Source organism: Pocillopora damicornis, chromosome 11 (assembly GCF_964200805.1).
Source record: "Pocillopora damicornis chromosome 11, jaPocDami1.2, whole genome shotgun sequence".
In the NCBI taxonomy this organism is placed as follows: Eukaryota; Metazoa; Cnidaria; class Anthozoa; order Scleractinia; family Pocilloporidae; genus Pocillopora; species Pocillopora damicornis.
Window position 1 is genome coordinate 10,714,823 of NC_142680.1, and position 16,118 is coordinate 10,730,940.

At 36.4% G+C, this 16,118-nt stretch overlaps 1 protein-coding gene across 1 annotated transcript; it reads right to left on the reverse strand.

The window, feature by feature from the left end:
* Nucleotides 1-11,020: 11,020 nt before the first annotated feature.
* On the reverse strand, nucleotides 11,021-12,325 carry LOC149037460 (melanocyte-stimulating hormone receptor-like). Its single transcript, XM_089187094.1, has one exon. The coding sequence runs from the start codon at nucleotides 12,059-12,061 to the stop codon at nucleotides 11,054-11,056; it is 1,008 nt and encodes a 335-aa protein (XP_089043220.1). The 5' UTR covers nucleotides 12,062-12,325; the 3' UTR covers nucleotides 11,021-11,053.
* Nucleotides 12,326-16,118: the final 3,793 nt, after the last annotated feature.

The following is a 16,118-nucleotide window of genomic DNA, read 5'->3' on the forward strand; positions in this document are numbered from 1 at the left end:
ATAAAAAGTACTGCCTGATCCTACAAGTTTGGAGCAAATGTAAGAACAAAAGATCACTACTATCATTTCTGTTGCTCGATATTAAAATTAGGAAGCTATAGGTTGATCAATACAGTAAGTACCTTAATTTTATTACTTTGCTTTTTTTCTGTACTTTAGAGGGTAAGAGGCATGATGCAGGGATGTTGCATGATTCTGGGCTACTTCACGACCTGTAAAGCCTGTGCCTACTCAGCAACAGGGCTACCAATGTGTTTGTATGACGACCGCTTACCCCCTCAGAGTCCATCTTCAGGGGCCATTCCGGAACCCCCACCTTACTCCCTTGATGGAAGCAAACAACAGTTCAATGAGTTCAGTAAGGGTGTCTGTAGAGTGGTTATTTGGAGATACCTTAGAATATTTCAAGTTCGTGGATTTCAAAAAGAATATCAAGATAGGAATGAGCAGCATTGGAAAGATGTACATTGTTTACGCGCATCTGCAAAATGCTTTGAGTTGCTTGTATGGCAACAATACTGCAACATTTTTTGACCTTGAGCCTCCCACCCTGCAAGACTATTTTGTATAGCTGATGTGTTGAAGAAAAGAGAACTTTATCTTCTTATGAAAATTTATACTTTGAAACAGTTATGATATACAATAACTTGGACGTTATCTTATGAAATTTGAAGAGCAGCTCCTCTCAATCAGCTGATTAAAAAAAAAAATGCATATAAACCTATCATGGTCAAGGGTTGTTGGGTGTAGCTGGGTTTGTGAGGCACAAAATTTCAGACACTTGTTATAAACATATATTCAACATGACAGTCAAACAATTTTGACCAATAAATTAACAACAAACTGTTTAAGCCTAATTTGCCTTTTTTCGTACCAGCTTCTGCATGGCAGAGAAGCCACCAAAGTTTCCAAAAGGTATTCATCATCATAAGCGAATTTAAATGATTATAATATGAAAATGTAAACATTTCTTTCATAAATGCTATTGCCCAATAAAAGTTCATGAACATAAATTCAAACCTCTCTCTGCAAAGTGCCTTTCAAAAAGACATCATTGGCTAACAACAACAAATTAGTTATGGTAATTAACAGTTCATTCCTCTCTTTAGGCAACATTTTTTCCATGAGGGTGAGCAATGCTTGATTCATCTGCTGTTTTTGCTGTAATATCAACAGTGTTTGGCTTTGTTGATCTTTCCTTAACTGCAGCTCTTTCTCTCTCAGAGAATGTTCTAACTTTGCTTTTTCTCTGAGAACTTCTACTGATTCACTGCCACTTCTCCTTTTTTTTTTTTTTGGCTTCTTCCTCTCCATCCCGTCCTTCTCTTTTGCTGGTGTTTCCAAATCGTTCCATAGCCTTAATCCGTATTTCTTCTGCTGTCTTTTTATCAGCTTCAGCTTTCTTCTTTCCATCTTTATTACTGCCAATAGCAGCATCTTCTTTCCCAATACGATCTTCAATGATCTCATCAAGTTCTCCAGCCTCAGCATCTATTCCAGTTGCTTGGATTTCTTCTGAAATCCATCTTTTATACTTTGTGCGTAACAGTGTCCAACGACCGCGACATGACCGTTTTGCAACTTTAAACTTTGGGTAATCCATTGCATTTAAATTACCAGCAATAGAATCCTATACTTGACCCCTCTCTGGAGTGCCCTTCTTGTACTGAAAAAGATCGCTGATTGTCATTTCATCCAGAAGAGCCCTGTCATGCTGCTTTGTCCATTCCATCACTGTTCTAGATAACATTAAGACAAAAAAAGATTGTGTTGTTTATTTGTGATTGATGGCTGCACATGCAACAGAGAACAGAAACAGGCTAATGTAAAATTCTGGTGCAATTGTTTGGTTGTTCATGCAACACACAAATTTTACTTCACAACAATAATTGTAAAAGTTCCAACACCAGACATGAAAAGCTATTTTTCAGTTGAACCAGGACAAGAATAAACCCATAGCAACCATCTAGGGCTAGATCATTTACATATTTTGTGTTGTAAGAATTAAAATTCAGCATTCCTGCATACGTAATTAGCAATGATACAAATCATAAATGTCCGTTTAAAGAAGAGTTTAGTTTATTGGAGTGGCACTGATTTCTCAAGAAAACATAACTCGCTTTCCAAAGATTTTTAAAAATGAACCTTACACTGAATTGTATGAAAATAACATTCTCATGAAATTAGCGAGACCAAGCAGTTGTAAACATGTTTATATATATAGCTAAACCTTTCAGTATTAGTAGAGAAGTGAACTATCGCAATTTGCTGTAAACTACTGTTTTCCCGCTGAAATAAAAAGAAATGGTCAAAGAAATGAGTTCAAGGTACACCCTGGCTGAATATTTTTGTACAAATCTACAGACAGATTCAATTGTTATTCTCACTTACGATTTTGTGCTTGTTGAGTTGGCCATTATATGTGTTTAGCTAGAAAGAAGAGTAACTCACAAGTTAGGACGAATTTAAGGCAAAAAAGAACAGGTAAATCGAGCTAAAAAGTCACCTGTATATTGAAAATGAAATCAAAAGTAATATTTCGAAAAATAGCATTTGTTAGAGGTCACAAAAATGACCAAAACAGAAAACTAACACTCACTTTTTCACCACAATGGCAAACACCCGTTCTTCACGTCACCGACGTCCACGCGACGGCTGGGAAGTTGGCTAAATCATGCGCAGTAATGCACGGATCATGACTTAACTTCCGGTCCAAGTCGCCCTCGCCCCGAAAACGTCCATTGCTTAAGTTCCCTAATATGGCGTCAACGTCATCGTCACCATCAAAAAAGCAGGAAATTGATCTATTGTGAAAACCGATTTATTTTAACAACTCTTCTTTACGACTCTTTGAAGTTTCTAATAGCAAGGAAGATTCGTGAGAGACTAAAGGCATAAAATTCCTTGTGCTCTTGATTAAGTGTAGCAGCATAATACACAAATATGAAATAGGTCTTGTATCCCCTCTCCTTTAGTTCTTCGTACAAAAAGAAAATAAATAAAATAAAAAATTAAAAGTTGGCTCATGCAACGATTTCACTGAGCTTCTTATATCTTCCTCTCAAATCATAGTCCGTTTTATTTCATACGCCTTCTTAAAATTTATTAACATATACAAAGTCCTTGTCTAAATGTCCGCTTAACCGCTTGTCTTACTTCATTAATCTTATATCAGTAAAAAAATGGATTTAACGTCTAGTTAAGATAAAGAAAGGAAATTGCAACTTCTCTTATGACGACTAAGTGTGAGGGATATGATTTACTATAAGCCAGCACAATTTCCACTACACTGATTGATATAAAACAGAAAACTAGTGCCAACTGCGTCCAAAGTGCACTGTACACAGCCTTTTTGTATCGCGTTATGTTTAGTGCATTTGGTAGGTTTGGCTCTTGGTGAACATGATCATGTTCTTGAGCCTGATAATGACCGAAAGTGCGGAAAATCTTTGTGTACGAAATGTTTGAGATCGATAGGCATAATGACATAACTATGGAGTCGTTGAAAAAGGTTATACTTTTATCAAAAATGGTATAAACAAGCGATCAGAATCAAAAACTAAAAGATGGCTGCAATTATATATGTGCGCCTCAAAGTTGTAATCTCTTTGTATCTCAGCCCCAACAATAGGGTCAGAAGCCTTTCCACGCTTATGGTCGCCATTGTCATTAGAGACCCTACTCAAAATGCAAAGCGATACGCAGATGACGTAGGCTGCGTCATCTGCGTATCGCCAAAAACTCCAGTGTTTGCGAACAATTAATATCCGCCGAGTAGCAGCGAGAGGCAGGGCAACGAGACCAACCAACAGTTCAGTTGTTGCTAGACAAAGATACAAGAGTTTGGACGGCGAATGAAGGGAAGATTCCTTATGAATGGCGACAAGGATAAAAGAACTACCAAGAAATGCTGTGACGGAGAGGAGAATGCGCACCGTTGAGAAAGAAGTTAATAGCTGATACAGAAAAAGTTCGTGAAAACTAATGTTAGTCTGTGTTTCTCCTGTCAAACTTGAATTCGCCATCGTCAATCAACGGTCTTCTCTTTCCCCCCCTCAATTTACCCGAGAGATATTTCGTCTCCACAGCACCTGCTTGGTCACGATCACTTAAAACCTTTTATTCCTCATCCTTTATCATATAGAGGCTTCCTCAATAGCGTTCATCTATTAAAAATGCGTGGACAAAATGCATGTCTGTTGCGTGAAAGGAATTGATAAAAAGAAGCTTTAGACAACTTAGAGACTCTTTAATGTTTTAAAATTTTAAACTGAATAAAGATTGACCACACCACTCAGTCTGAGAATTCTTGGCAAAATCGGCAAATGTAAAGACATCGGCTAAATCATTAATTAAGAGTGTGAAAAGAAAGCGCCATTCAGACACTTTTTGAATATTAATTTAAGCAGTTTCTTTAAATAACGTGTCATCTATTAGGACGAGTAATTCAGAGAAACTCTTTTTCCTCTGTCTGAAAACTCTTAAATATACTGCTCTGGTAAGGCCTCTTAAAAGACCTAACCAAATAGGAAAAAAACTGAATGTGTAGAAGAGTAGTTATAACTCGCTTGAAAGTCATACAAATAGAAGTATGTTTTGAACTAAATAGCAGATATACAAGAGACATACTGGATATACAGCGACCATCTTTTTAAAGAATAATTTTAATATTTACTAAATTATTCATTCGAAATTCCTTTCCCATGTTAACACTGAATTTTGAAAGATAGATCGATCAAGAATTCCCTGACAATTGGCGACGTCAATATATATTGTTTTATAAGCCCAATTGAACTTCTTAAAAAGAGTGAATACCATCTTCACACATTTATAAGTATTGATATGGACAATTGTTTAATAACAAAACAAACTTGAGTCTGTTGCTGGTCTTGTGTTCTGTTGTCTTGGAAACAACGCCAAGCGCCCTCTTTCAGTTTGATAGAAGAAATTGTTCTGTCTATTTAAACAAAAAAAACTGTTACATCGCTAGTTCTCCCGCCTAAGTCTTTGCAGTTACGTCATTCATACTCACATATTGCAATGAAAGTTTAACCCCTTACTTCTACGAGTGATCAAGACAGAATTTCTTCTTACAACATCAACACAATACCAAGCAGAAAAGTGATGAAAATAAATAGAAAAATATCAATTAGGGGATGACTAGTTGATCCAATACCAAATTCTCCTAACTTACCTCACAAGAATTGTATGGTGGAAAGGAAAGGAAAATTACTAATGATATCTGGGAGATAAACGGTTAATAAGACAGCAAAATCAAATCGACGTCCTGATTCTTTCATAACCGAGCATACACATATATTTCTTGACGATGATTAGTTAATAAATTGTAGCAGAATGAAAATACTGTGCTTAGGATGTGATCACGACGAGACACTTGAAGAACCGTGGTACAAAAATTCTGTTCTGAAGCTCATTTAGAGGAAGTACTGCAATGACTCAATACACTGTATGAGAGAACAGACAAGTGTATTAAAATCACAACTCTTGCGCTATTTTAGAAATACGGCGTTAAACTCGACATCCGACCTTTTAAATCGAACGTCATGAAATATTCCATATCGTATAGGGGTAAATCTTTTGTGGAATCTCTTGCCGACCAAGTGCCATAAAGCAGATTGTTTTAATAGCTTCTCCAGAATGACTCAGAAACTAAAGCTTATTAAAGACAATGACTTTGTCAAACCGTTCTGCTGGATCTAGCTGTCCGTCATTATACGTTGTAAGCTAAACGATATTGTTTGTTAGTCATGTTATTCATTACTATGTTGATCAGATAGAATGTTATGTTGATCATGACACGACCCCACATGGTGGTAATATTTCACCCCCGTTGTGTTCAAATAGAGGTGATATTTACTTATTGGTTACTTACTTACTTACGTACTTACTTACTTACGTACTTACTTACCTACTTGCCTACTTACGTACTTACCTACTTACTCACTTATTTACTAATTATCAATGCTTCAGGCTTTCAATTGGAAACAAGGACTATCGAAACAAGTTCAAGGTTGACCAAAGATTATCTTGAACTTCCTATGTAGCAGTAGCAAACCTTTATTTAACTAGGGTAATCCCTTCAGAATACTTAAAAGTATATCTTTTATCAGTAGGAGCCCTAGATTAAAACTAATAAAAAGTTCAAAAATAAATAATAAGAAACTAAGTAACTTTAAGTTAATAATAGTACAGTATAACAATTAAAATTAATTCTTATTTGCTAAATAATTATTATACACAACTGAGCCATTATAATAAAAACTTTTCTTGGCGGTCTCAGTTCTTATTGCAGGTAAGTATATAAAATTGCTTCTTCTTGTTTCTCTTGAAATAACTTCCTTATTCAACTTAAAATAATTCTTTACAAATTGTGGTACATTATTATTTAAACACCTCTTCACTAAACCTAAAAAAATTAGCATTACGGTGATCTTCTAAACTCTGAAATTTAAGATAGTCGATGGATGTTGTACCACATTTGGATTTAACTATAATTTTCGAGGCCCGCCTTCGTACAGAAGCAAGAAGGACCGTGTTCTCCAGCGAGGACATTGCAACACATTGATGGAAGTATTTTGTAATGCTTCATACAGACACTCTTTATGCTGACAATGGACATCTTGTATGCTTGGAAAGGCGGGAATTCTCGTGCAGCAGTGCGAGAATACTTTTGTGTTTTTCTGGCTACTTAAGCCCTTAGTCATTGAACAATTATTATGTCATTGTCCGAATTATATAGAAACAAACTGCAAATGAACAACTAGAAATGTCTGTGCTAAATCACTGTAAATTGGTTTTAGATGGGCAATCAGTGACTTTGCTCTTTAAAATTCTGGGTTACATTGAGAGTAAGACCTAAGTTGAAGAAATACTTTCGTTACCTTGTTTTCTTCTCCAGCTCGTGCGTTTCGGACCAAAAGAGTTTATGCTTACGATCTACCAAACAAAGGGGAAATAATGCGAGCGTAGCTGAGAGTTCCTGCTGAAAATGTTTAGTGCGTTAGCAGTCTTTTTCAGTTTTCTGTAAAGTCATCTTCCATAACGCGAGTGAAATAAGAGCCTCAGAGGATTTGAATTTTTCCCCCTCGCCGAACATTTGCTCATCCGTGCGCACTTTGCGTTCCATCGCGTTCCATCGCTTACAAAATGATTGCGGTGAAGAAACACAATTCGGTTGATTACATTTGTTGTATCTGCAAGGAACCAAAGACGAAAGACCGATAAAAATTTTCAGTAGACGCCTTATCAACAGGTTTTAAGCAGGAAACTGAGAGCTTGTAAAAGGGAATTCAAGAATTGCACTGTGTCAATGGATACAAAGCCCTAAAGTTGTGAGGCAAAGGGTTGAAGCAGAAAACTGATAGCTTGTAATAGGGAAATTCAAGAATTACATTGTTTTTTTCAGCTGGGCATTATTTCCAAGCAATGTATTTTTAGGCAAATCAAGCCGATTAATGTCTTATGAATTGTTTCTTTTCTCACTCTCAAATCACTTTGATTGCCAGCAGAAAATTTTTTTCGAAATTAATGTGTGGTAGCAAATCACTGTTCCATTGGTACTCGGTTCCCACCCTCCTTACCCCTCTACTACATCTATATTTTCATTATTAGCTATTCTAGAGCCCGATATACGAGAGGCTACCGCGATTCTAGTAATGGATCGCCAAAAGTAAAAAATATATTCGCCACACTTAGTCGTCCTAGGAAGAATAGAGGGCGCCTTAGTTTACTTTAACTCGACGTTAAATAAATTTCTTTACTGTTAGAAGATTAGTGAAGAAAGACAGGCAGCGAAACAGACAATCAGACGAGTGCTTTGCTGTCCATAGAGTCAGATCCCTCTTTAGCTACATTTGAATGAATACTTTTAAGGATGACCTATTTGGTTACTAATATTGCTGGAGAACGCTCATCAGGTCTGTTAATAGTAGAGAGAAATAGGGAACTGGAAAATCGCTACTCGAAGTATGTCGATAGTCTCGTTATTTATGTATTTATTTATTTATTTATTTATTTTCGCACGTAAACTTCTAAAGAAAAGGCAATAAAAACACTGACCAGTTCTTTTTCTCAGCATTTTTCGTGCTGCTTCACTTAACATGAAGACAATAACTTGTAAACGACAAAAAAGATTTGAATTTTTATTTTTCTCAACAATATGAAGCATTGGATAAAACTTAAAAGAGTAGTTGAAGAGTGATGTACGATGAATACGTGTTAAAGAATCATAATGAAAAAGTGAATAATTTTTTCTCATTCTTAAAGAAGTTGCTTAACATTGACACCTTATTGCCAGACGAACAGGCCAGTTTCCGGATCGAATGGAATTTGTTTTGTTATCAGAAAATTGTCCTTTATCCGTATAAATATGTGAAGATGTTTCTGATAACTGTAGGCATTTTAAATAAAATTGACTATCAGTGTTACAGGGCAGTTGTCTCTCATTTCGTTCTTTGAAAAAAAAAGGAAAAAAACTTAAAAATTTCGAAAAAAATGTAATCGTCATCTAAGAATATTCCCGTATATCATATTTTCAAATAAAAACATAGGCGAAATCTTTGTATTTGCCATGGGAAGTAACTTTTATTGCTAATTTGTGCTTAAATTTCACTTTATTTATTTAAATAAGTAGCTAATTACGGCCCACATATTATTGATCAGCCGGTTTTCGGAATAATCAAAGAGAATTTGAAGGAAATTAGGGGAAGAACTCTTACACAATAATCAAAACTTTTTTTTCGCTCTAAATGAATCGTTTTGTTGGCCTATCAGCTATTTACCCGTCAAGGAATAAAATAATGAATTTGAAGTGAAAAGAAATGTAAAGTTGAATGAGAAGTCATTATGTAACGCAAGCGAAATGAATAATTTGGTATCTGAAAAAATTTCAAGACTCAAAAATAAGGCCAGCGCCAACTGTGTTGTGGATTCGTGCTTCAGATGGGTAAAAGTTGCTTAAGATGGATCCGAGAGCAACTATAGGTTCAAAGGTAATAATAGCTGGTAATAAAGGTAGACTGAAAGTAATCGCTTCATCGAGTGTTAATAGGTTTTAACTTTCCATCCCTTTATTGTACATCTTGATTAATAAATTATCATGCTTACGCAACGCACGAAAGAGTCACTGACCGCTGATGAATATTGAGAATTCGCGGACAGTCAAAACTTGAGTTATTATTTAAGAAGGCTCGAAGGATATTTTTCAAGAAGGGAGAAATAAGTGACTCATTGAAATCGTCGTGAAAGCTGTTGTTGATATTCTTTATTTCTATATGAAAGACAGCGAATCGAAGCGCTATAACCAATTATCCTGACTACGAAAATACAATTGCTCTGACGAAGGGCTAACGCTCGAAACGTCAGCCTTTCAATTCTTTACGGTGGTTAATTTACGTTTTCAACTCAGTTGTTAACTCTAAATTACCCTGTCATACTCTCCCACCGACGCAGCACCACTGTTTCTTTAGAAATTTACCCCCTTTATTATGAAAATACATTATCGAATAAAAAATTTGTTTGATTGGAAAAGTTCTTAATCGCTAAAAGATGCGACAATAACCTAATGTTTTTTAGAAATTCGCTTTCCCGAAATCTTCCATTAATTCTCTCTGACTGTTCAGAATAGTGACTGCAGTTCAGTAACCAAACAGTAATAAGTGGGCGCCTACCAACTATAAAGTTTCAGATTATTAGAGATTAGCAATAGAGTTAGTTTACATGGCAAACATACTGACGTCGAGGTTATTCTTATTTGATGACAATATGATAAAAAGAGCCATTTATCATTTTTTTCAATGCCAATAAGATAAACAGTTTATTTATATGAACTGTTATATACAAGCACCGATAATTAAGAGTTCATCTTTTCTCTCTGTATTGAGAAATTCTGGACTATATTACATTATTATAAAATGGATGAAAGGAGTAAATTGACAGCTAAGGGAAGTTAGTTGGTTGGAATTCAGCGAAGACTGAGAACGAATTGCTTCGCCCAAAATTTTTAGTGAATTTTCTCTAATTATTCAGAGTGGCGACTGGTACTCAGTAACAATCACCAATATGTGGGCACCTGCCAACACTTTACAAATTAACAATAGTGTTAACTAATATGGTAAACATTTGAACATCGATTATATTGTCATTTGACAATACGATATTAAAACTCTTTTCAATCACTTTTTAAATGAAAACCTGAAGAGGGCCGATAATTAACTGTTCAGCTTCTCTCTCTGGAAATTGGCAAATTCTTGACTCGAAAAAAGCTCCACAAAACAATCGAAAAAAAAAATAAAGACAAGTCAAATTAAGGGAAGTTTTTCTGTCAGAATTCGAAGACTGAGAATCAATAGTACTTGGAAACATATGGTTCTTGCTGTTCATCCTTAAATGTCACAAAATAGAGGCTGGGTGTCTTACTAAATAAAAGTAAATAACACAACTTCGAGTTGTTTCATTGACAAAGTTCAATCAAGACATGACTAGGTATGAATGCTTCGACAGGAAATTTGAGCTACTATTATTATTTTGCAACAAAACATAAAACTCCGTTCTGTTAGGCCAAACGTTTTTGACAGCTAGGGGTATACAATTAAATGCAATCTTTAATTTCAGGAAGAAACGATCGATCTCTGAGAGAATTCTCTCATTAATGGCCTGAAATGGTCAATTCTATATCCTACGCTTGCATAGTTATAAAAGTATCTTTACAAATTGACAAGCATACATTATAGACTTTTTCAAACATCAAAACGAATTCGAGTCTCTAACAAGACTTATGAACGGTTCGTAAGGTAAAATGGCGTCAAAGCCAATTATAAGCATGATAGCAAGAAACGTATTTTCCTTTTTTTTTAATCCGAGACTAGTCTGACCGTGGGCTGTGGATAAATTGTTACTGTAGAAATAAAGAATATAGACAACAGCTCATGCAACGTTTCTAGTTCTTCCTGTTCGATAACATATCCGTAATAATAACTATGACTTTTTGAGTCAGCTTTAAGAGTATTCAATCAAATTTTAGCTCAAGAGAGATCTAACTCCATGGACAACAAAGTTCTTGTCTGATTGTCTGCTTCACTGCTTGTCTCACCTCACTAATCTTCCAGCAGTAAAGAAACGGATTTAATGTTGAGTTGAAGTAAATTAAGATAATTGTTATTTCCCACAAGACGACCAAGTGTGATGAATATGTTTTGCTACGGGTGATCACAATTTCCACCAAACAATATGGCAAATAACAAACAACTATTGCTAACTGCACCCACAGTGCACCGTTCACTGCCTTTCTGTATCTCGCCATGTTAAGTGCATTTGGTAGCCGCGGATGTTGTTGAACAGGATCGTGTATTTTAGCCTGATGTTGACTGAGTGTGTGGAAAATCTTGCTGTACGAGGCAACCGAGATAACAAGGCAAGAAGGTATTATTATACGGCCATACCATAATGTTATATGGTAGTTTAAAATGAAGCACAAAGCAGCGACGACAGATACAACCCAAAAGGTAACTACAGTAATATATGTGCGCTTCAAAGTAACAATTTGTTTGTATCTTAGCCCCAACAACAGGGCGAGAAGTCTGTCCAAACTTATGGCCGTTATCGTCAACAAAGACACCAAACACAAGGCATAGCCTGTGATGTGGCCTGCGTCATATGCGAATAGACAAAGACTCCACAGTTCACCATCCACGTACATCCAGAGAGTAGCGTGAGGAAGTTGCGTAACAAGACAACTCGTCAGGTCAGTTGTCGCCAAACAACGATACAAGAGTTTGGATGGCGGATGGAGTGAAGATTCCTTGTGAAGGGCAACCAGGATGAGAGAATTCCCAACAAATGCCGTGATGGCGAGGAGAATGTTAACTGCTGCGAAAGGAAGTGTTTCTTGCTTTAACCCACCCACCAGCGAGGGGGAACATAGCCGTTCCCCGAATGTTTTCGTTTGTATTCCACCTGACGTAAAATTTGTTTTTGACATAACTCTGTATTCGTTTCCTTTTTTCTTATAGGTTATCTGTGATCGCAGCAAGAAATATTTCATCTAAACAGCACACGCCAGCCACGATCGCTGAAACCTTACTCACCTCAGTTATAATCACATGAGGACTTCCTCACCAACGTTTTCTCATTTAAAACGCGTCAGAAAATTGTTTATAGAGTTAAAAGGAAGGAAGCGGAATAAATTAGGTGCCTCCGGTATGAATTGATAATAAAAGGCAAATATGGAGACATCTGTACAATAAAATTTTTTCGGTGCGAAAACAATTCCTCCTTACCTGGATGAATTTTCATTGATAGAGTGCTAATTGAGTGTCCAGATCATCTGTGTGAAGTTGAGACTTGAGTCATCATGGCAAACTGGAAATAAAAAGTTTAAGCTGGCCACTTTACTTGGTTGAGGAATAAGTTGAATAAGTCACAATCTCTAAATGCTCATTAACAATTGGTTCATACGTCAGCGTGCGTTCATCGAGATATGAAGCACGCGGGAAGTTTGGAGAGCAAGAAAGATGCGCAAGAGTTCTAGCTTCTTGCTTCTTTCTGTGCTTCATATCTCGATGAACGCACAGCTGACGTATGAACCAATTGTTTTATAACATTTTCAACCCGATGGAAATTTTTTTCTCGAGGGATTTGTTTGCTGACGTCATGAGCGTGCACAATAGGAATATGAAGCACGCTCGCGCAATTGAATTTGATTAGACAAATTTACTAGCTATGTTGTAAAAATTATTGAAATCGAGAATTGATTACACATGAAAACTTCTCATAAAATAACTATGTTTAAGGGGAAAGGGAATTAAAGACGAAAAGATACAACTAATCTAAAAAAAATTATGTAAAATAAAGGATCGCTTTATATCCAGTTTGTAGCTGGTGTATCTTTAAATTGTCCTTAAGTTTTCTTGATTCTTTGTCTTTCGCTTCCGAGCAATTAACTGTCCCTAACTTTAACTCCTTGTCTTGTAAAGCTTTTTTTAAATTCAAAATTGACAACAAACTAAGAGAATATTTTCTCCTAATTGTCGAACCTTAACTAAACGACGGCAAATTTAAGTGTATTGACCATTTCAGCATTTAAAAAAGGTGACAATTATAGCCAATGTCTTTGTGTTTGCCGAGGGACTTAACCTTAAATGCTAATTTGAAGTAAAATCAATTTTCATCTACTGGAGTAAACAGCTGTTTGCGATCAGTATGTTCAATGACTAATTTTAAATGAGTAAAAGCTACTGAGTAAAGTCTTTATCTGATCATTATTTAGGAAGTAAGGTTTCGGTGATAGTCAATGGATTTGTACTGTGTAGACGAAATACAGTGGGACCCGGTTAATACGGACACCAAGGGGACATGCCATAGTGTCTGTATTATCTGGGTGTCCGTATTAAATGGGCTCTCAGGGACGCATGTTTTATCGATATAAAGACCAAAGCAGACAGTTTTACGAGAAAACGTTGTTTAATTTCTTAACTGTAAAAGTAAAAAGTTCAGTCTCGGAGTAAAATCTTTTAAGTGCCGCTCTCACTAAGAGCGGTCCTCTCGACTTCCCGTCGGAAAAAAATTCTCTTTTATTTTTTGCCCATGAAAAGGGTTTAGGACACATGTTTCAAAAATAATTTAGTTGTTCTCCAATTCTCTTTTTTTTTGCGTCGCCACAAGTCAAAAATGATTTTTGGCTAGACCACCCCTGTGGACAGCGATCGAAAGTGTAAATTTCAAATATTTTGTCCAGCGCGCAGCGAATGCAACAATGTAGCTCACGGAATTCTATCTTGCTACAAGTTACAAGATATATTCAGTTAGTTCACAGATAAAATACGGAAACTTCAGCTAAAATGTTTTTCATACCAGCGTGATCAGAGGAGACCCTTCTCTTCGACCTTAACTTGCATATCAAAAATTCACTACTTTGTACGAAAGAATTCTCATAATGCAGGCGTTAATCGGGCTGAAAAAGCATATCAGTACATAGTTTATACACCAATGAGGTCATGGATTGCCTCAAACCCGCGGGTATACCTCTAGCTTCCATCCACCAACTTCTTAAAAACAACGCAAATCCATGTGTTTGCTCTATTGCGCTGGTGCCAAAGATCACTTGCATGATTCTTAAATCTCCCAAGATTTAGCATGCGGAACCCGATGAACTAACCCTTCTTTCTGCAAATTTGTTTCCGTCATTAATGATGTTACGCTCTTATGGACCACAACGGTTTTGAGCGATAAACTCAACATTTCCCTGCGACCATCAAAATCCACTGGACAAACCCAGCTTAATATATTGCGTGACGTGATTGTGCAAACTTTTCTCTTTGTCATACAAGTTGGAACCAAAATTAGTTAATGTAACGAATTAGAATCAAAAGTTATTAAAATGGCAGAAGAATTTTACATTTTAATGAGAATTTTATCTTTTAAATGTTTGCTTGATTCATGGAAAGCAAAGATTGAAGTGGGTTTGGGATGATATGGATGATACGTTACGTTCCAGTGCGTACCAAAGTATGTTTTTAATTCAAAACATGCGTATCGTTAATGCGTACGAACTGGCATCCTGTCGGATGTTTAATGTCTGGAGAGAGGTCGCTTTTGAACCTTTTCCGCCATAGCCGAACACCGCTAGATTCAATAAGAGTCAAACTTGTGACACTAATTTATTTTGTCGTTGTTCAATGCCCGAGTCTTGGGACGACATGGTACAGTGCGAGTTGTGCGAGGAACGGTTACACATGAACTGCGAGGGATTTAAGACTGCCCTGGAAGGCGAGTGGCTCTGCATTGTCTGCAGATCGCCAGACTCTAGACGTCTTCGTAGTTGTTAAAGTGTTATTTCGGATCCCTCAACAGTTAATAATCGTTAAAATTAGAAAAGAAGATTGAGTTCGATGTAATAGTCTCCACTTTTGTTAAGACATTGACATTAATGTTTATTTGCATCTGAAAATAAGCTGAGAGTTCCAATAGTTCAGAATAGAAACATTTTACTTATCATAGGCTTTACGAACGACTTGTAGTAGAAGTACTTTCTTCGTTCTTGTTCACAAACTGTTTAATGTTATTTAATTAGAAAATCAGACTGAGTCATTTTTGTGACTGGACACAATAGTTTCCACAACTGTTATAACGTTTCGTATCAATGTTGATTCGCATCAGAAGAAGCAAAGATTTATTGTAACAATTTCAATGGTTCGAATGCAGTAGTTTTTTCACATCTAATTCTTGCCTATATTGTACGACTCGCTATAATAAATGCGGTAGAATTAGAAAGAAATGGCTGGATTTTTTTTTTAACCTTTATTGAGGAATGTTGTGTCGTGATTGAAAAGAACATCGACAAAAAGCTTGCAAATAGAATTAGTTACCAAACATGTTACAAAGGATGCTTAAAAGGAAAGTTTGGTAGGGGGTCCAAATCCGCGGGAGGTCCAAACCCGCTGTGACACTGGCATTCCAGGAGAGAAATCAGGGCTGAAATACCCAAAGCCATTCCAACCTTTGCTTTCCATGAATCAAGTAAACCTTTCTAAATGTTAAAATTCTCATTAAAATGCAATTCAGTCCATTTTCATAACTTTCGATTCTAATTCGTTACATTAACTAATTTTGGTTTCAATTTGTAGAACCCGCGAAACAGGCCATACGGGAAGGGGAAAAATTTGCACAATCCCGTCACGCAGTATATCAAGCTGGGTTTGTCCAGTTGATTTTGATGGTCGTAGGAAAATGTCGAGTTTGTCGTTCAAAACCGCTGTGGTCCATAAGAGCGTAACATCGTTAGTGGTGGAAACAAATCTGCGGAAAGGAGAGTTAGTTCATCGGGTTCCGTATACTAAATCTCGGGAGAAACTGCAAGAATTATTTCAGAGTGTATGCGTGTTGTTTTGTAAATATAAACACTGTAACTTATTTTAACTTGTTTTTGTGTCCTTTTAAGCAACGCGATATGTCTGTTACGACCAGATTGCCAAATTTTATTCTCTAATTTTGATCTACTCCACACTGTGCGTAGTTCATGACCTGATATTTCAACGTAAATTATCGAGAAGGCGCCTTCCGATCACCTTTGCCTACTTTGTAAGTCACGCAAGCGCGCAAGC

What these genes read in the sequence shown, in the direction of transcription:
- LOC149037460 (XM_089187094.1), bottom strand. Translation starts at nt 12,061, where the DNA reads ATGAAATATTTCTTGCTGCGATCACAGATAACCTATAAGAAAAAAGGA.